Raw genomic sequence first — 23907 nt, 5'->3', positions numbered from 1 at the left:
TAAATAAAAATATGCCTTAATAGCCTCTTTTAAGATCTTGTAATACTACTTCATCATTTCCTATGTTTTTTTTAAATATTGCTTTTTGTTTTCATAGTTCTGGGTCCATAAATATCTCAGTTCATTGAACACCCATTTTCTGTATATGTACTCTGTACTCAGGCACATATAGTTCATTCAAGTATTCAAGATGAAACAAAACTTCATGTTTAAGATAAGGATAATAATCTTTAGTTATATGGTTGTTATAAAGACATGAGATTATCAGTTAACACTCAATGAATGACAGCTATCATTAATGGAAGTATTAGCAAAAAAACACCCTGGAGACTATGGTGAGTTGAGAACAAAATAGAGGAAAAAAGTGTTTCTAATTGGTATTACAAATTAAATACATAATCTTTAGTTTAACATTGCTATTAATTTATGTTAACCTCATTTATCTTCCCAAATCCTAATGAATTTATTAAAAAGTACAGGATGCAGCTACACTGTAAAGCTGATATGTTAACCATCAAAAGCTGAGAAACAGACCAACAGACCTGAAATACATAAAACAGATACGTTCTGCATAAAGCCGTGTTGAATAAATATCTGTCATCGGAGAAAATTAATGAAAGATACAAGATAACATGGAAAGTAAAACCAAGAATGCTGACTTGTCTGTAAATCAGCACAGACAAAACAGGTCACACTGGAAAGAACTTCTATGGGTTTTTCCAAAAAGAAATACTAAGAAAACCTCAAGTTTAGAGCAACGGGTGTTAAGAGCAAGGGGCAAATAAATGAAAAGGGTCAAGTCAAAGGAAGCTGGGAATGCCACAAGTGCTCCTAACATGCAGGCCTAGTTATCACTGATGTGAAGAGCTTATAAGATGTCACAAAATGAGAACTTTTTTTTTTAACCTTCCAAACAATAGCATGTGCTAAGTACCCCAATGAGCCCCTTCCCTATTTCTCACAGGCAACTATTAATATGACTCTGACCTGATACTGACATTCTTAAGATTCCCGCTTGCAGGAGGTGAGAGTGAAGGCATCCGGAGTACTGAGTACAGTTCTCCCAGAGCAATTCCGCCAGGGCCCTGTAAGAAGCCACAGGCCTGTAGCATTCACTCAGGTCTCACTCAGTACAGTCAAGCTCAGGTGAAACGAGGACTCTGCTACAAAAGACATCTAAAAAGGTAATCAGGGTTAAGAAGACATAAACAACAAAGCCTTAAAAAATATGATGATCAAAGAAGAAACAGACCACTTCTTATAACAAACATTAATAGGCTAATGCCATTTAAAAAAAAAGTGACTTGTCAACACCCACTCGAAAAAAGCAAGGGTATGTGAGAGAGAGAGAGAGAGAGAGAGCAGAAAAAGTTTTTAACATGAAGAGGAAACTTATAAACTACAGGAGACTTTAAAGGTCTCTTAAAAAGTCCCATATTAGTGGGACTTTCTTGGTGGTCCAGTGGCTGAGGCCACACTCCTAATGCGGGGGTCTGGGTTCCATCCATAGCCAGGGAACAAGATCTCATATACCACAACTAAGAGTTCAGCATGCCACAACTAAAGAACCCATGTGCCACAACTAAAACACATATAAAAAAGATCCCACATGCCACGCTAAGACCTGGTACAGCCAAATAAATAAATATTAAGAAAAAAACCATATTAGTGATTATAGACAACTAGGGAAATGGGAAGGACAGAAAATTTGATATTAAGAAATATTTTATATGTGATGATGCTGTTATTTTTATAGTTAAAAAGAGGTACTTCCCTGGTAGTCCAATGGTTAAAAATGCACCTGCCGGTGCAGCGGACATGGGTTCAATCCCTGATCCAGGAAGATTCCACGTGCTATGGCGCCTACTGAGCGCTCAAGCTGCAACTACTGCAGCCGGCGTGCCCTGGGGCGCACGCACCGCAGTGAAGAGTAGTCTCAGTTTGCTGCAACTAGAGAGAGCTCATGGGCAGCAATGAAGACCCAGCACAACCAGAAAAAATTTTTTTTAATTTAAAAAGAGAAGTCTGTGTTCGAGACATATAAGAAATGTTTAGAGGTAAACTGACATGATGTTTGGTGTCTGTTTCAAAATTAGAGGAGAGGTGGGTAGCAGGGTGGGAAGAAAATAAAATTTAGTCATGTGTTAATAACTGTTTCAAGTGAGTGATGGAATTAGTCATGCGTTAATAACTGTTTCAAGTGAGTGATGGGTAGGTACACATCGGAGCTGCCTTAGGCATTTCTGACAAAATAGAGGCACGGCCCCCCAACCCCCTCTCCTCATTCCGCAGGCACGGACCGGGATGAAGCAGGCCTTGTGATTCTGACTTGTTTTTTCCTCTCGTCGGCTGAGTTGACTGAAAGGCATATTAAGGTGTTTGTTGTTCTTGAGAGGAGCATGAGACGGCACAAAGCCTTCTGCAGCCGTGCTCAGAGAATAATTCATAAAGTTAATCACTGACATTTGTTTAAGGACTTTTACAAAAGAGTGTTCCAGGATGAGCACATAGGCCACAGCTTGAGGCCATGGGAGGGATTGCTATCTGAAGCCTATTTGTGAGGAAAATGTTTATGGCAAAGGAGTTTACTGAATTTAGGGCTTAGAAATAATTAAAATAGTTAGAAGTTAAAGATTTAAGGAATGTTGTAAAGTTAGCATATTTTAACTATAGCTTATAGAAGTTAGGAATTTTTAGAGACATTATAGCTAGAAGGACTTGACTTGAAACAGCTCAACTGGAATTCCATCACCTCCACTAGCTTTGTTCGTAGTGATGCTTTCTAAGGCCCATTTGACTTCACATTCCAAGATGTCTGGCTCTAGATTAGTGATCACATCATCATGATTATCTGGGTCGTGAAGATCTTTTTTGTATGGCTCTTCTGTGTATTCTTGCCACCTCTTCTTAATATCTTCTTCTGTTAGGTCCATACCATTTCTGTCCTTGATCAAGCCCATCTTTGCATGAAATGTTCCCTTGGTATCTCTAATTTTCTTGAAGAGATCTCTAGTCTTTCCCATTCTGTTCTTTTCCTCTATTTCTTTGCACTGATTGCTGAAGGCTTTCTTATCTCTTCTTGCTATTCTTTGGAACTCTGCATTCAGATGCTTATATCTTTCCTTTTCTCCGTTGCTTTTTGCTTCTCTTCTTTTCACAGCTATTTAAGGCCTCCCCAGATAGCCATTTTGCTTTTTTGCATTTCTTTTCCATGGGGATGGTCTTGATCCCTGTCTCTTGTACAATGTCACGAACCTCATTCCATAGTTCATCAGGTACTCTATCAGATCTAGGCCCTTAAATCTATTTCTCACTTCCACTGTATAATTATAAGTGATTTGATTTAGGTCATACCTGAATGGTCTAGCGGTTTTCCCTACTTTCAATTTGAGTCTGAATTTGGTAATAAGGAGTTCATGATCTGAGCCACAGTCAGCTCCTGGTCTTGTTTTTGTTGACTGTATACAGCTTCTCCATCTTTGGCTGCAAAGAATATAATCAATTTGATTTCAGTGTTGACCATCTGGTGATGTCCATGTGCAGAGTCTTCTCTTGTGTTGTTGGAAGAGGGTGTTTGCTATGACCAGTGCATTTTCTTGGCAAAACTCTATTAGTCTTTGCCCTGCTTCATTCCACATTCCAAGGCCAAATTTTCCTGTTACTCCAGGTGTTTCTTGACTTCCTACTTTTGCATTCCAGTCCCCTATAAGGAAAAGGACATCTTTTTTGGGTGTTAGTTCTAAAAGGTCTTGTAGGTCTTCATAAAACCGTTCAACTTCAGCTTCTTCAGCATGACTGGTTGGGGCATAGACTTGGATTACTGTGATATTGAATGGTTTGCCTTGGAGACGAACAGAGATCATTCTGTCGTTTTTGAGATTGCATCCAAGTACTGCATTTCAGACTCTTTTGTTGACCATGATGGCTACTCCATTTCTTCTGAGGGATTCCTGCCGGAAGTAGTAGATATAATGGTCATCTGAGTTAAATTCACCCATTCCAGTCCATTTTAGTTCACTGATTCCTAGGATGTCAACGTTCACCCTTGCCATCTCTTGTTTGACCACTTCCAATTTGCCTTGATTCATGGACCTGACATTCCAGGTTCCTATACAATATTGCTCTTTACAGCATCGGATCTTGCTTCTATCACCAGTCACATGCACCACTGGGTATTGTTTTTGCTTTGGCTCCATCCCTTCATTCTTTCTGGAGTTACTTCTCCACTGATCTCCAGTAGCATATTGGGCACCTAATGACCTGGGAAGTTCCTCTTTCAGTATCCTATCATTTTGCCTTTTCATACTGTTCATGGGGTTCTCAAGGCAAGAATACTGAAGTGGCTTGCCATTTCCTTCTCCAGTAGACCACGTTCTGTCAGACCTCTCCACCATGACCCACCCGTCTTGGGTTGCCCCGCAGGCATGGCTTGGTTTCATTGAGTTAGACAAGGCTGTGGTCCTAGTGTGATTAGATTGACTAGTTTTCATTGACTATGGTTTCAGTGTGTCTGCCCTCTGATGCCCTCTTGCAACACCTACCATCTTACTTGGGTTTCTCTTACCTTGGGCGTGGGGTATCTCTTCACTGCTGCTCCAGCAAAGCACAGCTGCTGCTCCTTACCTTGGACGAGGGGTATCTCCTTACTGCCGCGGTTCCTGACCTTCAACGTGGGATAGCTCCTCTAGGCCTTCCTGCTCCTGCACAGCCACCGCTCCCTCAGCAGTGGCCACAGGACTGGAACAGGTCAGTTTTCATTCCAGTCCCAAAGAAAGGCAATGCCAAAGAATGCTCAAACTACCGCACAATTACACTCATCTCACACACTAGTAAAGTAATGTTCAAAATTCTCCAAGCCAGGCTTCAGCAATACCTGAACCGTGAAGTTTCAGATGTTCAAGCTGGTTTTAGAAAAGGCAGAGGAACCAGAGATCAAATTGCCAACATCCACTGGATCATCAAAAAAGCAAGAGAGTTCCAGAAAAACATCTACTTCTGCTTTATTGACTATGCCAAAGCCTTTGACTGTGTGGATCACAATAAACTGTGGAAAATTCTGAAAGAGATGGGAATACCAGACCACCTAACCTGCCTCTTGAGAAATCTGTATGCAGGCCAGGAAGCAGCAGTTAGAACTGGACATGGAACAACAGACTGGTTCCAAATAGGAAAAGGAGTACGTCAAGGCTGTATATTGTCACCCTGCTTATTTAATTTATATGCAGAGTACATCATGAGAAACGCTGGACTGGAAGAAACACAAACTGGAATCAAGATTTCTGGGAGAAATATCCATAACCTCAGATATGCAGACGACACCACCCTTATGGCAGAAAGTGAAGAGGAGCTAAAAAGCCTCTTGATGAAAGTGAAAGAGGAGAGTGAAAAATTTGGCTTAAAGCTCAACATTCAGAAAATGAAGATCATGGCATCCAGTCCCATCACTTCATGGCAAATAGATGGGGAAACAGTGGAAACAGTGTCACACTTTATTTTTGGGGGCTCCAGAATCACTGCAGATGGTGATTGCAGGCATGAAATTAAAAGACGCTTACTCCTTGGAAGAAAAGTTATGACCAACCTAGATAGCATATTCAAAAGCGGAGACATTACTTTGCCGACTAAGGTCCATCTAGTCAAGGCTATGGTTTTTCCTGTGGTCATGTATGGATGTGAGAATTGGACGGTGAAGAAGGCTGAGCGTCGAAGAATTGATGCTTTTGAACTGTGGTGTTGGAGAAGACTCTTGAGAGTCCCTTGGACTGTAAGGAGATCCAACCAGTCCATTCTAAAGGAGATCAACCCTGCGATTTCTTTGGAAGGAATGATGCTGAAGCTGAAACTCCAGTACTTTGGCCACCTCATGCGAAGAGTTGACTCATTGGAAAAGACTGTGATGCTGGGAGGGATTGGGGGCAGGAGGAGAAGGGGACAACCGAGGATGAGATGGCTGGATGGCATCACAGACTCGATGGACATGAGTCTGAGTGAACTCCGGGAGATGGTGATGAACAGGGAGCCCTGGCGTGCTGCAATTCATGGGGTCGCAAAGAGTCGGACACGACTGAGCTACTGAACTGAACTGATAGCTAGAAGCATTTTTAAGAGATAGTGAGCTCAGGATGCTAGGGGCAAACAGGATTTAGGAAGATAAGTAGTAAACTGAGGAATGTAGCATGAGTACAATGTAATCACAAGTCAACTATAGGACACATTAGAGGAAGCAAATAATAGATGGTAAGGCTGATTCTGAGAGAATCCCTTAAGCAGGAACTCTGAAGAGCAACAATGATTTATGGAGATAATAAATCTGGGTGAGGGGGAACTGAAAATGTCAAACCTCTGACCTAATGCTTTTGTAAAAGTATAAAAGAAAAGCTTAAACTTGAAATAAATAGGTAGTCCAAGAAAACTGAGAGGCTGTCTCATTACTCGCCGACACCATTCATCTCTTCAGGTTGAATCCCTGGCTGCTGGAGCTGGACTCAAGCAGGTACATGGAGGTTTGCACTATCATTCTATTTTTTATATTCGAAATATTTTATAATTCAATAAAGATAATTGAATAAATAAACAAAATAAATGATTCTCAGGTTAGAAAAGAGGTAAAATCCAACTAATTTTTTTAAAGGAAGCACATAGACATAAAATAAACTTTAATTTTAAACAAACTTCCATTTTAGATGGACAAACCTCAATTCTAAATTATCACCTTTAAAGTGTAGTTTATTTGACTTCTCAAAAGTGTCTGGAAATGCCATATTCAAAGGCCACCTTCTTTTTATTTTAAAACCAAAAAGCATGAAATGTAAAATTCAGGAAATGTTATTATAAACATATCTGGCACACTGATAATCTAGATATACGTGAATCTAAACACAATCAAATAAATATAGAAAGTATAAATATATAATTTGGTAATAAATGCTTTCACTAAAATCTTAGCATAGATTTTTCTTTGTTCACAATTTCTATAAATATACAATAATGCTTCATTAAAAACCTGAACACAAAGTGAAAAAAATCTTTTAGAATGTAAGATTTTCTAATACAATGCTGAACTTGAATAGGTTTATTTCTTAATTATTAAACTATGAACAGTTCAAAAATCACTGCCAGTAGCCTGGTGTAAACAATTCACTACAAAAAGCCCTAGTGAAGGTTCTACAGGTTTTTAAAATGTGTTCCAAAAACAAATCTACCATGTTTGATGGGAGAAGGCAATGGCACCCCACTCCAGTACTCTTGCCTGGAAACTCCCATGGATGGAGGAGCCTGGTAGGCTGCAGTCCATGGGGTCGCTGAGAGTTGGACACGACTGAGTGACTTCACTTTCACTTTTCACTTTCATGCATTGGAGAAGGAAATGGCAACCCACTCCAGTGTTCTTGCCTGGAGAATCCCAGGGATGGCGGAGCCTGGTGGGCTGCCGTCTCTGGGGTCGCATAGAGTCGGACACAACTGAAGCGACTTAGCAGCAGCAGCATGTTTGATGAAATATTTGTCCTGCATTCTAGAAGAGAGTCACTGCTATCTAACGCCCACTGTTATTCCGGCCTTGCCCCCAATTGATTCCATTTTGGGAACATCACCTAAAGCTCAGTATTATGCAAAGTTACAGACTAGACGCAAGACTAGGGCTTCCCTGGTGGTTCAGATAGTAAAGAATCCGCCTGCAATGCAGGAGACCTGAGTTCAATCCCAGGGTTGGGAAGATCCCCTGGAGAAGGGAATGGCTACCCACTCCAGTATTCTCACCAGAATTCCATGGACAGAGGAGCCTGAGGGGCTACAGTCTATGGGGTCACAAGAGTTACATACGACTGAGTGACTAACACTTTCAATATCACAGTGTATAAGATGCAACTCTCATATAAGTACATTCAGTTAGTTTTAATGTTGTGATTTTTTTGAATGCTGAAAATTAAATACTATCTGACTCAACTCCCTGATATATCAGAAATCACGTAAGCTTTCAGGTTTGAGCTGTCCTAATAGCATAAACATCCAGGCTTCTTACAAACCATTGATCTAAAGATTAGCTTAAAAACAAGTATCACTTTCAAAGTGAAAATGAAGTCACTCAGTCATGTCTGACTCTTTGCAACCCCATGGACTGTAGCATACCAGGCTTCTCCGTCCATGGGATTTTCCAGACAAGAGTACTGGAGTTGGTTGCCATTTCCTTCTCCAAGGGATCTTCCGGACCCAGGGATCGAATCTGGGTCTCTCTCATTGTAGGCAGACACTTTACCCTCTGAGCCACGAGGGAAGCCCAAGATCACTTTCAAGATGGACTCAAAGGTCATGAATGTCTGCCAGGTGGTTTGGATTTACTCTCAGGTGATAAGAAGCCACTGAAATGACCAGGTTGCCAAACATCTGTCTCTTAATCTCATGTTATTATTTTTTTCCTGCCTGAATCTAACTATTCCTACAGTTTTAGTGATCACCTATATTAAGATGGCTTCCAAATTTGTACTTTAATCGCTGACATGTTTGGAAGTGCAGATCTGAGTATACAACTGCCTGCTTATAAAGCTGCCCTCTTATAAGCAACAAATTATGTATTCTTTCACCAACCCCACCCTAAAGGCTGCTTTTCTGTTTTCATTAGTCCCTGTTAGCCTCTGTTTGCATGGGTCAATACACCATCATCCACCAGTTCTCCAGAATTAAAACAACAAAATCATCTTTGGCTTCTCCTCTTTTCTTTCCCTTCTACCAGTCCAACTCATTACCAAGTCCAAAAGCTTTGCTAAATCAAACTTTTCTTTCCATTTCCTTCACTTCAGTCCAGTAAGATCTCTCTCTAGGATCAGGGCAAATCCAGCAATGCTCTCACCTAGCAACGGCACCCCACTCCAGTCCTCTTGCCTGGAGAATCCCATGGACGGAGGAGCCTGGTGGGCTGCAGTTCATGGGGTCACTAAGAGTCGGGCACAACTGAGCGACTTCACTTTCAGTTTTCACTTTCATGCATTGGAGAAGGAAATGGCAACCCACTCCAGTGTTCTTGCCTGGAGAATCCCATGGACGGAGGAGCCTGGTGGGCTGCAGTCCATGGGGTCGCTAGGAGTCGGACTCGACTAGCAACTTCCCTTTCACTTTTCACTTTCATGCACTGGAGAAGGAAATGGCAACCCACTCCAGTATTCTTGCCTGCAGAATCCCAGGGACGGGGGAGCCTGGCAGGCTGCCGTCTATGGGGTCGCACAGAGTCGGACACGACTGAAGCGACTTAGCAGCAGCAGCAGAACTGTAGTTCCTCCCTTTCCCCTCAAGCTCATCTTTTGCAGAGCTTCCAGAGCCATTTCTCTAATAGCTCTAATTATGTCACAAACTTCTCTCTGTTGAAAAGCTTTCAGCGGTTGGTTACCTACTACCTCAGAATGAAGTATAAACTTCAAACCTATGTAAGGTCTTTTATAAGCTGACCTTGTCTATCACCTCACTAGAACAGCTTTCTACTGTTCTTTTGCACTGAAGTCTACCCACATGGGACTCACCTTCTCATCTCTGTGGTATTTCCCATCTCTTCCCACCACCGACCACTCTTTGTGAAATCCTATTTATCCTTCAAGGTACTGATCAAATGTCTCCAGCTACTTATCTCCCTAAATTCTCCCAGTACAATCAAACATAAAGCTCTCTCTTCCTTCTTCAGCATAGCCCAACAGTCTGAAAGTTGTTTCTTATAAAAAAAAGGTAAACATCTACCCTCTGATCTAAGTTATGAGTTAAAGGCTATACAGATGAGCCTAATCCTTTTCTATGCCACAATTTTTCAAATACTTGAAGCTTCTCCTAAAACTGATCTTCACAGGGTAAACCTGCTCAAGACTTGCAGGTAATAAAACTTACGGACATACTCTCTAGAAAATCTCATCATCATAACTATTCCTGTCTTGACTCTCTAGATTTCCAAGCATCTCTTCTAAAGCGTGGTGCCCCAAAATAAACACAATACTCAAAACACAAAAACAGGTGCTTTTGCAAATTATCCACAATACTCACCCCCCCGCCCAAATCTGGATACTCACAATGTCTATTAGCAAATTAACAGCTCAAGATAGTTCAGTTAATAAATTTGTTATTTTGTAGGGGTGCAGATGTTTAATAAATGTGCAAAAAAAGAAGTGAAAATAACAAAACGAGGTTCAAAAAGGTTCCTGTAAGAATCAAGCATACAAATATAAGAATTTATCTTGGAAAGGAAGAGAATTATCTTTTGAAACACGAAATAAATGGAACTGGATGGATAAAAACTCAAGTAAATTACACATAAGAAGGGTGCAATAACAAAGGAATTTTCTAGATAAAGTTTAAGGAATCTTTTACTAAATAATCTTCTCTAGAGTGGCAAATTTTCAATAAAAAATATGTTAATCAGTACTTTGTTATAAAAAATGCCAAATACATGCGAAGCTCTTAATCTTTTTATCCTGAAATGTCAATAGGTTTTTTTTTTTTTTTTAAGTTAAAATTTCAACAATTCTAAACTTAAATTCAGCTGACTGGATAATACTCAAGACTAATTTTGAACTACGTAACAACAGATTTTTCTCTTATTAAATAATATCCTATGTAGAAAATACAGTAGTTCTTTGATGACTAGCACCAGAGTAATTAACTGAATTAGAAGAAAAATTACTTTCCTCTAAAGGGTTCTTAAACACTACTCATTGGTGGTGTTCAATTTATGCAATTCAAAGAAAACTCCAGGAGACCTGTAAGAACCACCTTTCATATCCAGGAAATAAAAAAGTTAGATGACTTATTTTTTGAAAACTTGCTTGAAAACAAACTAAAACTTTTTTCCCTTGATTTATAGCAGAAGGCTTAGGAAACATGTAATGGTATTTACAGACTGTACAACATATCTGTGCCACAGTCATTTTTTAATTTTTATTTATTTTTTTACAATACTGTATTGGTTTTGCCATACATTGACATGAATCCACCACAGGTGTACATGAATTCCCAAACCTGAACCTCCCTCCCACCACCCTCCCCCTATCATCTCTCTGGGTCATCCGAGTTGTGCCACAATCATTAATTATCCAAGAACTGAGAAACACAGAGATATTAAACAGCTGCATACAGTGATTATACTACATTATTAATAAAAGCTGAATCAAGAGTACTTGGATTCAAAATATCAAGCTAACTGAAGTATAAATCAGCATAAGCACTTTGGAAGACAACTTGGTATTATAATAAAATTAAACATATCCTTTGACTCACAAATTATTTTAGAATACACATGATTTTGCTACTTCTTTAATGATATCGTTATTTTCAAAGAAATGAAACTAATACAAATATTTTTAATGGTCAAAAGACTTAACAGATACTTCACCAAAGACCCATGGTTGGCAAATAAGCATATGAAAAGGTTCTTAACATTCTCAGTCATTAGGAAATGGAAATTAAAACCACAATGAGATAACATGAGCTACCTGTTGTTGTGTAGTCACTAAGTCATGTCTGATTTTTGTGACCCCACGGACTGGGGTCTGCAAGGCTCCTCTGTCCGTGGAATTTCCCAGACAAGAATACTAGAGTAGGTTTCCATTTCCTTCTCTGGGGGATCTTCCAGACTTAGGGACTGAACCCTCATCTTCTGTATTGGCAGGTGGGTTCTTTACCACTGCACCACCAGGAAAGCCCTATCTACCCATTAGAATGGTTAAAATACAAACAAAAATTTACAAACTGACAGAATCTAGTACTGGTGAGAATGTGAAACTAGAACTTTCATGCTGGCTGGAATGCAACATGGTACAACCAGTTTGGAAAACAGTTTCTTATAAAGTTAGTTATATATATATATATTGATAGATTTACCACAAAAGACAGCAGTCCCACTCCTAGCTGTTCACCCAAGAGAAAGAAATCCTGTATGAGAATTTTTATAGAGGCTTTCTGCACAGTCACCAAAAACTAGAAACCACTTACAGGTCATTCAGCAGGTGAATGGATAAACTGTGGTAAACCAGCACAATGGAATGGAATACTACTTAGTAACAAAAAGGAACTACTGACACATGGATGAATCTCAACTGCATCCTGCCACATGAAATAAGCTAGACTCAAAAGACTGCATCTTCTCTAACTCCATTTACATGACATTCCGGAAAAAGCAGACATAGGAAAACATAAATCAGTGGTTGCCAACGGCAGGGTATGCGGTGAGGGAAGGAACTACTAAGGGCTAAGAGGAACTTCTGGGGGTGATGCAACTGCTCTGTATCTTGATTCTGGTGATATTTACGACTATGCATTTTTCAAATATCATAAAATCATACATCAAAAAGGATGAATGTTACCATATGTAAATTATACTTTAGATCAATCCAATGTTTTTATATTTGTTTTTAATGTTACCTGACAACTTATGAAAAAGAAACATCTTTCCCTCTGTTTGCAATCTTTCAAGAAATATTTCACCACCATGCTAGGCTCTTTGTGGACTTTTTTAAGAAAGAAATATTTTCTGCCCTGATACAGTTTAAACGCTCATTAGGGAAACAAGTCTAAGATATTAAAATAATTTACAGAAAAGGGGTAGGCAAAACAATTTTGAGTAATAATAAATATACTTTACATGTGCTCTACGAGGAAGAAGAAATTTCCTCTATTAAGAGTTATAGGAAGTGAATGAAACACCACTTTCAAAGGTTTTAGTGCTTCTCAATATTATTATCATCTCTTTCAAGTAAGGATCCTGATACTTGGGAGGACAAATACTTTGTCCGTGATCCCTCAATTAAACGTCAAAGCTGAGATTCTAGAACCCAAGCCTTTCTGACCCCAAAGCCTGAGATCTTCTGCATCCTGGTGATGCAAAAATACAGAAGAGATTACTGCCACGTGGTGTGATTTCAAGGACCAGGACCGCCCCCTACCTCTGCAAACACCAAGACTTTGCCGCAAGATTCCTACACAGAAACACGATTAGCGCCATGTATCTTAAAGTGAGCGCAACAGGGTCTTGGGAATGCAAACTCGAGGGAAAGGTAACGTGGGGTCTGGTGACGGGATCTCTTTTCCACACTGTCAGTGAGCATGGACCTACTTCTGACAGCTTTGTCCGCGAGGAAGGTGACGCTTGGGGCCAACGCCGGAGCCACTTTAAAAGGTCAACGCCAAGAAAGAGAGCAGAGGCGCTCAAAATAACACCTCTTCAATTTCCCCCGACCCCTCGGTCGCAAGGTGGGCACTGGCGACCAGGGAGGAGGAAAGGTACGTCCCTATCTCTCCCTGGACCCTTTGGTGAAAACCTCCCTGGATCTACACTGCCGATCGCAAGGACCCACACAGGGCGCCGGCAAGGCTCCCGGCGCTGGGCGGAGGATTGTGCTGAGCTAGCGCCGCGGCGGCCGGGCTCAAGACCTAGACGCTGCGGCGCAGAGACTCAGGCACTTGGCAGGCCACTCAGCGACAGCCCGACTGCAAGCCAGTGGCCAGCGCGGAGGGCGCGGCGGGGTGAACAAACTCGGCTGGCCACTCTGCTGATTACCACTAGTGCTGCCGGTCGTTTTCCGACCACCCAACCGCTGCCCTCGCTCTCATCTCACCTCTCCAGTTCTTGTACTCCGGGATATAATAGTATTTGTTCCCGAACCGGTCTGTGCCCACTTGCTCTTTCACTTCCTTTGACAGTGCTCTCCGCAGGACGCCGATCAAACGCTGAGACCAACCCATGCTGTCCCACCAGCTCCCGCGTGGCCGGCGGCGGGATCTGCCGGGATCTCAGCAACCAAAGCGGGAACGCCCCCGCCGCTGACCCCGCCCACCAACGCCGAGGAGTCCCATCCACCTTCATCCGCGTACTCTCTAATAAAGGCGCTCTCCATTGGTCGGATGGCATCAAGCTTAGCCAATGGGAGGCTCCGCTACTACAACCCCGCCTCCGAGTTCTGTCATGGCAGCGTCCAGTTCTCAAGCCAATGTGAAAGAACGGGATGCTAGGGTTCTTGTCGGCCCGACAAGCGGGTTTAGAAGACCCTCTTCGCCTCCGGAGAGCAGAGTCCACACGGAGGTAAAGAAAGCCTTACTTTTTAGTCTAACATGCTAGTTAAAATGTAGACCAAGACTGTGTTAGCCTTGCCTTACACTTTTCCGCCTCATTATCACTTTCCTGCCACCACACTGGGCTTTACTCTCTTCTGCTCTGTGAGTTGAGAAAACAAGTTACCTTTTATACACCCATAGGCAACTGGGTGCGAAAGTAGGCTCGGGTGAGGGCGCTTTACATAGAAATGAGGATATTTTAATTTTATTTTATTCCTTTTCTCTCATGCTTTCTCCCCGCCTCCCAAGGAATAACTATCGTTCAAGAATTTATTCTTTCATTTAGTCAGCGTATTTAGTGAGGTCCTACCATGTGCCAAGCAGTATGTTGAAGGCCGAGCATAGGCCAGAAATTGAACAAAATTTAGCGTGACTCGAGGCAGAGAACAGTCAGGAGAGGGCCATTGACAAAAGATGAAGCTGGAGAGAGAGAGGGGGCTAGATGGGGAAGAGCCTTGTATGCTTGGTTATGAGGTATGAAGATCAGAAAAAGGTGACAGCTATTGCATTTTGTCATCAGCTTGGAGAATGGATTGAAGTTGAGAGCAAGAGTGGGAACCAAGTTAGGTAACTGTTGCAAGGAGAGTGTTGATGGAAGCCTGAGCCAGGGTTGTGGCAGCTGGAACCAAGAGGGCGAAGATATTTGAAAACTATCTAAGAAATAGAATCATAGGTCTTTTTTCAGCCCTATGAAGAGTGTTGTCTTATATATTGTATTTACACACATTGTAAACTCCACTGGACAGTGTTACAATTTTTGTTTTCAACCGTCAAACATATTTTAAGAAAAATAATAATCTGTTTAGATCCGTATCATTTCTGTTGCTCTCTCTTCATTCCTGATATCCCAAGTTTCCTTCTTATATCACTTTGCTTCTGTCTGAAGAAATTTGTTTAGCAATTTTTATAGAGCAAGTGTTGATGGCTCTGTAGTTTGTGGAAAGAGTCTGCAGTCATTTGAACCATTGTTTTTCTATAGGTAATTTGTTATCCTCTGGTTGCTTTGAAATTTTCTTTGCTTTTTGTTTTCAGCAGTTTGATTTTTTTTACGACTTTTTTATTTTTAATTGAAGTATACCCCGGTGGCACAATGGTAAAGAATCCACCTGTTAATGCCGGAGACTTAAGAAACATGCGTTCGATCCCTGGGTCAGGAAGATCCCCTGGACCAGGGCATGGTAACCCGTTCCAATATTCTTGCCTGGAAAATCCCATGGACAGGGGAGTCAGGCAGGCCACAGTCCATGGACTCACAAAGAATCAGACATGACTGAGTGACTGAGCACACACACACACATAGTTTATTTATAATGTTGTGCCAGTCTCTGCTGTACAGCACAGTGACTCAGTTGTATACGTATATACATCTATGTATGTACAATATATACATGAATGTATACATATGTACATTCTTTTTTAATCTTTTCTATTATGGTTTATCACAGGATATTAAATACATTAAGTTGGTACAAAAGTAATTGCCATTTTGGACTGTAAATTTTAAATCATTATGTGCTGTGTTTAGTTGCCCAGTTGTGTCTGACTCTTTGCGACCCTATGGTCTGCAGCCCATAAGGCTCCTCTGTCCATGGGGATTCTCCAGGCAAGAATACTGGAGTGGATTGCCATGCCCTCCTCCAAGGGATCTTCCCAACTCAATGATCGAACCCAGGTCTCCCACATTGCAAGCAGATTCTTTACCATCTGACCCACCAGGGAAGCCCGAGAATACTGGAGCTGGTATCCTATCCCTTCACCAGGGTATGTTCTGACTCAGGAATTGAACCAGGGTCTCCTGCATTGCAGACAGATTCCTTACCAGCCAAGCTACCAGTGAAATTCAAACTAGGGTCAAATACATGTTTATTAATCAAAATAGTAACCATTACATACAACACTTTTTTGCCAACAAGAAATAGGTTTGTTTATTCAGGTAGCATAAAAATATGTGCTTCAGGATTCAGTGAATTCTTGGAAAGCATTTTCTTCCTCCTGCTGGTTGCGAAAGCGTTTTCGCTGCAAAAAGTTGTCAAGATCCTTGAAGAAGTGGTAGTCATTTGGCAAGAGGTCAGGTGAATATGATGGATGAGGCAAACATCATAGCCTGATTCTTTCAACTTTTGAAGCATTGGTTGTGCGACGTGTGGTCAGGAATTGACGTGGAGAAGAATTGGGCCCTTTCTGTTGACCAATGCCAGCTGCAGGCCTTGAAGTTTTCAGTGCATCTCATCGATTTGCTGAACATACTCCTCAGACATAATGGTTTCGCCGGAATTCAGAAAGCTGTCATGGATCAGACCAGCAGCAGACCACCAAACAGTGGCAATGACCTTTTTCTGGTGCAAGTTTGGCTTTGGGAAGTGCTTTGGAGCTTCTTCTTGGTCCAGCCACTGAGCTGGTTATCTCTGTCATATAAATTTCACTTCTTGTCGCACGTTGCAATCTGATCAAGAAATGTTTCTTTGTTTTTGCAAAGAATAAGAAAAGACGACACTTCAAAACGATGATTTTTTTTTAAATTTGTGATCAACTCATGAGGCACCTACTTATTGAATTTTTTCACCTTTTAGTTTGCTTCAAATGCCAAACAACTGTAGAATGGTTGACATTGAGTTCTTCAGCAACTTCTCATGTTGTAAGAGAATCAGCTTCAGTGATGACTCTCAATTGGTCCTAGTCAACTTCTGATGGCCGGCCACCACACTTCTCATCTTCAAGACTGTCTCCTTTGAAAAACTTCTTGAACCATGACTGAACTGTGCATTTTCTAGCAATTCCTGGGTCAAATGCATTGTTGATGTTGCAAGTGGTCTCCATTGCTTTACAACCCATTTTGAACTCAAATAAGAAAATAATTTGAATTTGTTCTTTGTCTAACATCATTTTCATAGTCTGAAATGCATATAAAATAAACAGAAAGTAATAAGTCATTAGCAAAAAAAGATAAGGCAAGAAAAGTGAATTAAAGTAATGTATAACAACCACATTTATTTAAGAATGTATTCCAGTATCAAATGGCAAAGTTCAACAATGCAAAACTACAATTACTTTTGCACCAATCTAATATTCAGCAATCGGTGTGACATGGAAAGCAACCAATCAAAATGGATTCTCGCCATTAATGACCAGTATGTGATGTCTCATAGCAAAGAGATTGGAAAAATGATTTTAAAAGACACCAGGACTCATTCTTTTCCTTACCCTCCTTACCCTACTTTCCTCTGCCTTCCCCTATATCTCTGTTCTTTTACTTCTTTTCCCTTCATCCTCTCTCCTTCACTTTGTCTCTTCTTCCTCTTTTCTCCCCTATTCTTGTTACTGCCTTGGCCCAAGAGTCCCCAAGACCTCCCCCAGGCTTGAGGATTCTCTAGAAGGACTCAGTATGCAGCACATAGTTGTACCAAAATACTCATAACTATGATTTATTACAGCAAAAGTATACCAGGTAAACTTACTGGAGGGAAAGGCACATGCATGACTTGAGAAGGAAACCAAGCACAAGCTCCCAGTGGAGTTGCGTAGGACACGCTTAATTTCTTTAGCAATGAATTGTGATAGCATAGATGAAATCTCTGTCAGAGAAATTCATTACAGACTCAGTGCCTAGAGTTTTTAAGTACAAACTGGCCACATAGGCACTTTCTGCTTAGCATGTACCAAAATTCCAGACTCCTAGAAGGCATGTAAGAATTCATAATGTACACTGTTTGCTTCAAATAGTTTAGGCACAATGAGCCATTCTTACCCAGAAATAATGGGAACCCTCCTGAAATCCCAGAAGGCAGGTAAGGGCCAGTCTTACAAGCAGGCCTTTTTAAGGATAGTAGCCTCAGGCCTGCCATTTTAATTATTTTTTGCATACCTTGCTTCCTTCCACACAAACCCTACCCCTGTTTTCCTGTTGTAGAAACCTCCCCTTTCCCTTTCCCTTAGCCCCTTCTTCTGGTTCCCAAATGATACAGACCTAAAGTATTTAGGTTGGGTAGAGGTAGGCTACCTAAAAGACAGGGATTAGATTGGTCTAGAGTGAGATTTCACAGGCTAAGGGAAAAAAGAGAAAATCAGAAACAAAAGCAAGCAAGACTATATCAAACTAAAAGCCTTCTGTACAGCCAAGGAAACCGTCAACATAGTGAAAAGACAACTCACACTATGAGGAAAAAGATTTTCAAATTGTTTATCTGATGAGGGCTTAATATCCAAAATATGTAAAGAACTCATTCAACTCAATAACAAGAGGAAAAAATGTAAAATGGGCAAAAAAAAAAAAAAAAACAACCTGAATATGCATTTGTCCTAAGAAGATACAAATGACCAACAGGTACGTGAAAAGCTGTCCAACATCACTAGCCATCAAGGAAGTGCAAAACCGACAGGCAACACCCTACACCTGTTAGAATATCTGTTGCCAAAAGGAAAAGACATAACAATAGCTGGAGTGGATTTAAATGCTGTTGAGAATTTAAAACCTTTGTGCACTGTTGGTGAGATTTATAAATTGGTACAGCCACTGTGGAAAACCATTATGGAGGATGCTCAGAAATTAAAAATAGAGCTACTATATGATCCAGCGATTTCACTTCTGGGAATATATCCAAAGGAAATGAAAGCAATAACTTGCAAAGGTATCTGCACCTCCATGTTCATAGCAGCATTATTTACAATAGCCAAGACATGGAAAACTAAGTGTCCATCTATGGATGAATAGATAAAGAAGTTGTGTTACATATATTCAATGAAATATTATTTAGCTACAAAAGGTGAAGAAACCCTGCCATTTGCAGCTACATGGATGGACCTTGAAGGCATTATGCTGAATGAAATAAGTCTGACAAGGAAAGACAAATACTGTATGATCTCATTTAAATATGTGGAATCTTAAAAACCCATAGAAAAAGAGATCAGATTTACCAGAGTCAGGGAGTGGTAGGAGGAAGAATTGGAGGAAAGTGGTCCAAAGGTACAAAATTCCAGTTATAAATACGTAGTACTAGGGGTGTAATGTTGGAAAAGGCAATGGCACCCCACTCCAGTACTCTTGCCTGGAAAATCCCATGGATGGAGGAGCCTGGAAGGCTGCAGTCCATGGGGTCGCTAAGAGTCGGACACAACTTAGCAACTTCACTTTCACTTTTCACTTTCATGCATTGGAGACGGAAATGGCAACCCACTCCAGTGTTCTTGCCTGGAGAATCCCAGGGACGAGGGAGCCTGGTGGGCTGCCGTGTATGGGGTCACACAGAGTCGGACACGACTGAAGCGACTTAGCAGCAGCAGGTACTTACTGTATGCTGAGCCTTGTTATGAGCCCTTTTTATGTTTTAACTCATTTAATCTTAATGTCCTCACCAGGATAATGATGTTTTATAGTTACTGAATATCAGAAATTTCATTCATATTAATTTGTGTGAGTACTTGGTAATCAATTTTATTTATATTTAATTTTATTTAAATATGCTTATTTATTGAGTTGAACATACTCATTTTACATTTCTGTAAGAAACAATTCAGGGAAATTTTTTTAAACTGTAATTTAAGCTTTTGTTCACTAGATGTCCTCAGTTAAGTTTTAAGTTACAAGAATTTAGCTTTTTGTTCATGAAAATTTGCTTCAGGTTCTAGATATCTAAATTTAAATTGGTAAAATACACTCTTTAAATAAGATTTAAGATAATACTTCAGGAGAAACTCTTTACATGTAATTGTTAATACTCTTAATACTTCAAAAATTTGTATAAGGCTTTTAATAATCTATATACATCCTTGGATGTATGTTAGGAGATTTAAGCATTGTATTTAAGCCACTTTTAACTTAATGTGGTTTTGGTGAAATAAGGACATTTTAATGTTAAATTGCTTTCCTGTTGTTTAGTTTTATCTCCCCCTACTTCTGTTAAATTAGTTTTGGGGGGAGCATAGTTGCTTTACAGTGTTATGTTAGTCTTTGCTGTTCAACAAAGTGAATCTGTTATATGTATACTTGTATCCTCCCTTTTTTAGATTACATTCCCATTTAGGTCACCACAGACCACTGAATAGAGTTCCCTGTTCTATACAATAGGTTCTCATTAGTTATCTGTTTTATACATAGTAGTGTATACGTGTCAACCCCAGTCTCCCAATTCATCCCACCAGCCCCTTCCCCCCTTGGTATCTGTACCTTTGTTCTGTACATCTTGGTCTCTTATTTATGCTTTATGAATAAGTTCATCAGTACCATTTTTCTAGATTCCATAGTCAAGTGATATTATATGCTGTTTTTCTCTTTCTGACTTACTTTACTCTGTATGACAGTCTCTGCTGCTGCTGCATCACTTCAGTCGTGTCCGACTCTGCGACCTCAGAGACGGCAGCCCACCAGGCTCTGCCGTCCCTGGGATTCTCCAGGCAAGAGCATTGGAGTGGGGTGCCATCGCCTTCTCCATGACAGTCTCTAGGTCCATCCATTTCTCTGCAGATGACCCAGTTTCATTCTTTCTGTGGCTGAGTTATAGTGCATTGTATATATGTAACACATTTTCTTTATCCATTCCTGTGTTGATGGATATTTAGGTTGCTTCCGTGTCATGGCTATTGTAAATAGTGCTGCAATGAAGATTTGGTGCATGTATCTTTTTGAACTATGGTTTTCTCTGGGTATGTCCCAGGAGTGAGACTGCTGGGTAATATGGTAGGTCTATTTTTAGTTTTTTAAGGACCCTCCATACTGTTCTCCGTAGTGGTTATACCAGTTTACATTCCCACCAACCATGTAAGAGGGTTCCCTTTTCTCCACACCCTCTGCAGCATTTATTGTTCATAGATTTTTTTTTTTTGATGATAGCCATTCTGACTGAGATAATACTTCATTGTAGTTTTGATTGGCATTTTTCTAATAATTAGCAATGTTGAGCATCTTATGTCTCTTTTGGAGAAATGTCTGTTTAGGCCTTCTGCCCATTTCTTTATTGAGTTGTTTGTTTTTTTGATATTGAGCTCCATGAGCTGTTCGTATGTTTTGAAGGTTATCAGTTGCTTCATTTGCAAATATTTACTCCCATCCTGAGGGTTGTCTTCATTTTGTTCATGGTTTCATTTGGTGTACAAAAGCTTTTAAGTTTAATTAGGTCCCATTTGTTTTGTTTTATTTTCAGTACTCTATAAGGTGGATCAGAAAAGATCTTGCTGTGGTTTATGTAAAGAAGTATTCTGCCTGTATTTTCCTGTAACAGTTTTATAGTGTCCATCCTTTCTGAGTTTATTTTTGTGTATGATATTAAAGAGTGTTCTAATTTTATTCTTTTACATGTAGATGTCCAGTTTTCCCAGCACCACTTATTGAAGAGACTGTCCTTTCTCCATTTTGTAGTCTTGCCTCCTGTGTCATAGTTAAGTGACCATACATGCATGAGGTTTATCCCCGAGCTTTTTATCCTGTTCCATTGCTCTATATTTCTGTTTCTGTGCCAGAACTATACCATCTTGATTAATATAGCTTTGTGGTACAGTCTGAAGTCAGAAAACCTGATTTCTCCAGCTCCATTTTTCTCACTCAAGATTGCTTTAGCTTTTCAGGGTCTTTTGTTTTTCCATACAAATTGTAGAGTTTTTTTTTTTTAATTCTGTGAAAAATGCCATTGGTAGTTTGATGGGGATTGCATTGAATTGGTAGGTTGCTTTGGGTAGTATAGTCATTTTCACAATAATGATTCTTCCAATCCAGAAACATGGTGTGTTTGTCCGTCTGTTTGTGTCATTGATTTCTTTCATCAGCATCTTATAATTCTCTTGAGTATAGATCTTCTGCCTCCTTAGGTAGGTTTATTCCTAAGTTTTTTATTCTTTTTGTTGTGATGGTAAATGGGATTGTTTCCTTAATTTCTCTTTCTGATCTTTCACTGTTAGTGTATAGGAAAGCAAGAAATTTCTAATTTTGTGTCCTGCAACTTTACCAGATTCATTGATGAGCTCTAGCAGTTTTCTGGTGGCATCTTTAGGATTTTCTAAGTATAGTATCATGTCATCTGCAAACAGTTTTACTTCTTCTTTTCCAATTTGGATTCCTTTTATTTCTTTTTCTTCTCTGATTAGTATCACTAGGACTTTCAAAACTATGTTAAATAATAGTGGTGAGAATGGACATTCTTATCTTGTTCCTAATCTTGGAGAAAATGCTTTCAGTTTTTTACTATTAAGAATAATGTTTGCTGTACGTTTGTCATATATGGCCTTTATTATGTTGAGGTGGGTTTGCTCTGCACCCACTTTCTAGAGAGTTTTTACAATAAATGTGTGTTCAATTTTGTCAAAAGCCTTTTCTACATCTATTGAGATGATCATATGGTTTTTATTCTTTAATTCGTTAATGTGGTATATCACATTGATTGATTTGTATATATTGAAGAATCCTTGCATCCCTGGAATAAATCCCACTTGATCACAGTGTATGATCCTTCTAATGTGTTGTTGGATTCTGTGTGCCCTCCCTTTAATTTATATATATATATGTTTTTAGGGTTTTGGGACTGGAGTTAAACAAAGACAGAGATGTTGAAAGGATCCATTGCAGTGGAGTTAACACCCTTGACATTGAACCCGTTGAAGGGAGATAGTAAGTTTATTATATAATCATTTTTGTTCCTAAGTGAGATCCAGTAAAATCTTGCTTTCAGTTTAATTTTGTGAAATTTCATAAAAATTAATAAAAATTCTAAATTGTCACATTTAAATCTGGCATTATTAATTTCAAATAAATACAAAAGATTGACCCTATGAAATGTTGCCAAATAAGTATTTCCAAAGTACTTTAATATAAATATATTCATTGTTAAATCAACAAATATTGAGTTTTTTGTTTTGATGCAGAGAGCATGTAAGTGCTGAGGTATGTCTTAAGGAGCTATTTCAAAACAGTTGTTGCTCTCAGATAATCTTGTGGGAAAACAAATATAAGAAGCAGAAGTATATGAAGCACACCAGACTTGTACTTGACTTCCTCCTGGCTTTATATTTATTAGCTGTGTGGCCTTGAGCAATTTGTCTAACCTTTCTAATTCATGGTTGTCTTAGCTACACAGCGTAAGAACAATACATAATTAACAAGTTTGTTGTGAAGATTAATTACAATAATAAGTATTACATGATTAGCATAGGACATGGCATATTGTAAATGATTGCCACCATTGTTGTTAATCAAAACCATTATCACCTATACTTTCAATCTGTTTTCCACACAACAGCTGAAGTGCTTTGAATGCCACACACACATCCCCACCCACTTAAAGCTCATCTACCCCACATTACTTTTACCAAAATGTTCAAAACCCTTGTCCTTCAATTAGGACAAGTATAAAAGTAACTAAAGAATTGTGTCTTATGTTTTGTTTAGCATTTGCCCCAAATCATTGTATTATAATGAGGTATTATTATTTACATTAAAATAAGCCAGGGTAGGTTTAATAGAATTCAATTTTTAAAATTCCAGCTTCTGTCATGGTCTCATCTAGTATATGAGAAACATGTACAGCGAACAAATTCTAACTTTAACACATGGTTAAATGTAAAAGATGACATGTGATCTTTTTTTTTCCCCTAACATTTTCTAGGCTGAACATACTACCTCTCAATCAAGGATAGCGGTGGGACATTTGCTTGTAAAATAATCCTGACATAAGCAGCAAGGGATAGCTGATTTCTTTTGGTCTTGGGTGCTGGTGGGATAGTGATCACTTGTTTGTCCTGTAAAGTTCATGAATCCAGTAGGCTACCAGTTGGGAGAGTTAGTGAGAAATGTGGAAAGTTATGGATTATATGTGCACTAAATATGTGTGAGAAATATAGGCTGAGGAG

The 23907-nt window shown here is 39.7% G+C and overlaps 2 protein-coding genes across 3 annotated transcripts in view; one reads left to right on the top strand and one right to left on the bottom strand.

Moving 5' to 3' along the window:
- Positions 1-13792, bottom strand: part of NDUFAF2 (NADH:ubiquinone oxidoreductase complex assembly factor 2) — a 175268-nt gene extending 161476 nt beyond the window's left edge. Inside the window, exon 1 of the mRNA XM_040262574.1 lies at positions 13584-13792. Coding sequence (XP_040118508.1) covers positions 13584-13710 — 127 coding nt within the window. The 5' untranslated portion in view covers positions 13711-13792. The remainder of the gene's footprint in view (positions 1-13583) is intronic.
- Positions 13793-13903: 111 nt separating this feature from the next.
- ERCC8 (ERCC excision repair 8, CSA ubiquitin ligase complex subunit) overlaps positions 13904-23907 on the top strand; it is a 54667-nt gene continuing 44663 nt past the window's right edge. Inside the window, exons 1-2 of one of the 2 annotated variants that reach the window (XM_040262571.1) lie at positions 13904-14047; positions 22574-22669. In XM_040262571.1, coding sequence (XP_040118505.1) covers positions 13971-14047; positions 22574-22669 — 173 coding nt within the window. In that variant the 5' untranslated portion in view covers positions 13904-13970. The remainder of the gene's footprint in view (positions 14048-22573; positions 22670-23907) is intronic. The other variant, XM_040262572.1, reaches the window with a different exon arrangement.

The sequence above is a fragment of the Oryx dammah genome, unplaced genomic scaffold, assembly GCF_014754425.2.
Source record: "Oryx dammah isolate SB20612 unplaced genomic scaffold, SCBI_Odam_1.1 HiC_scaffold_20, whole genome shotgun sequence".
Lineage (NCBI taxonomy): Eukaryota > Metazoa > Chordata > Mammalia > Artiodactyla > Bovidae > Oryx > Oryx dammah.
This window is presented reverse-complemented; position numbering and strand designations above follow the sequence as displayed.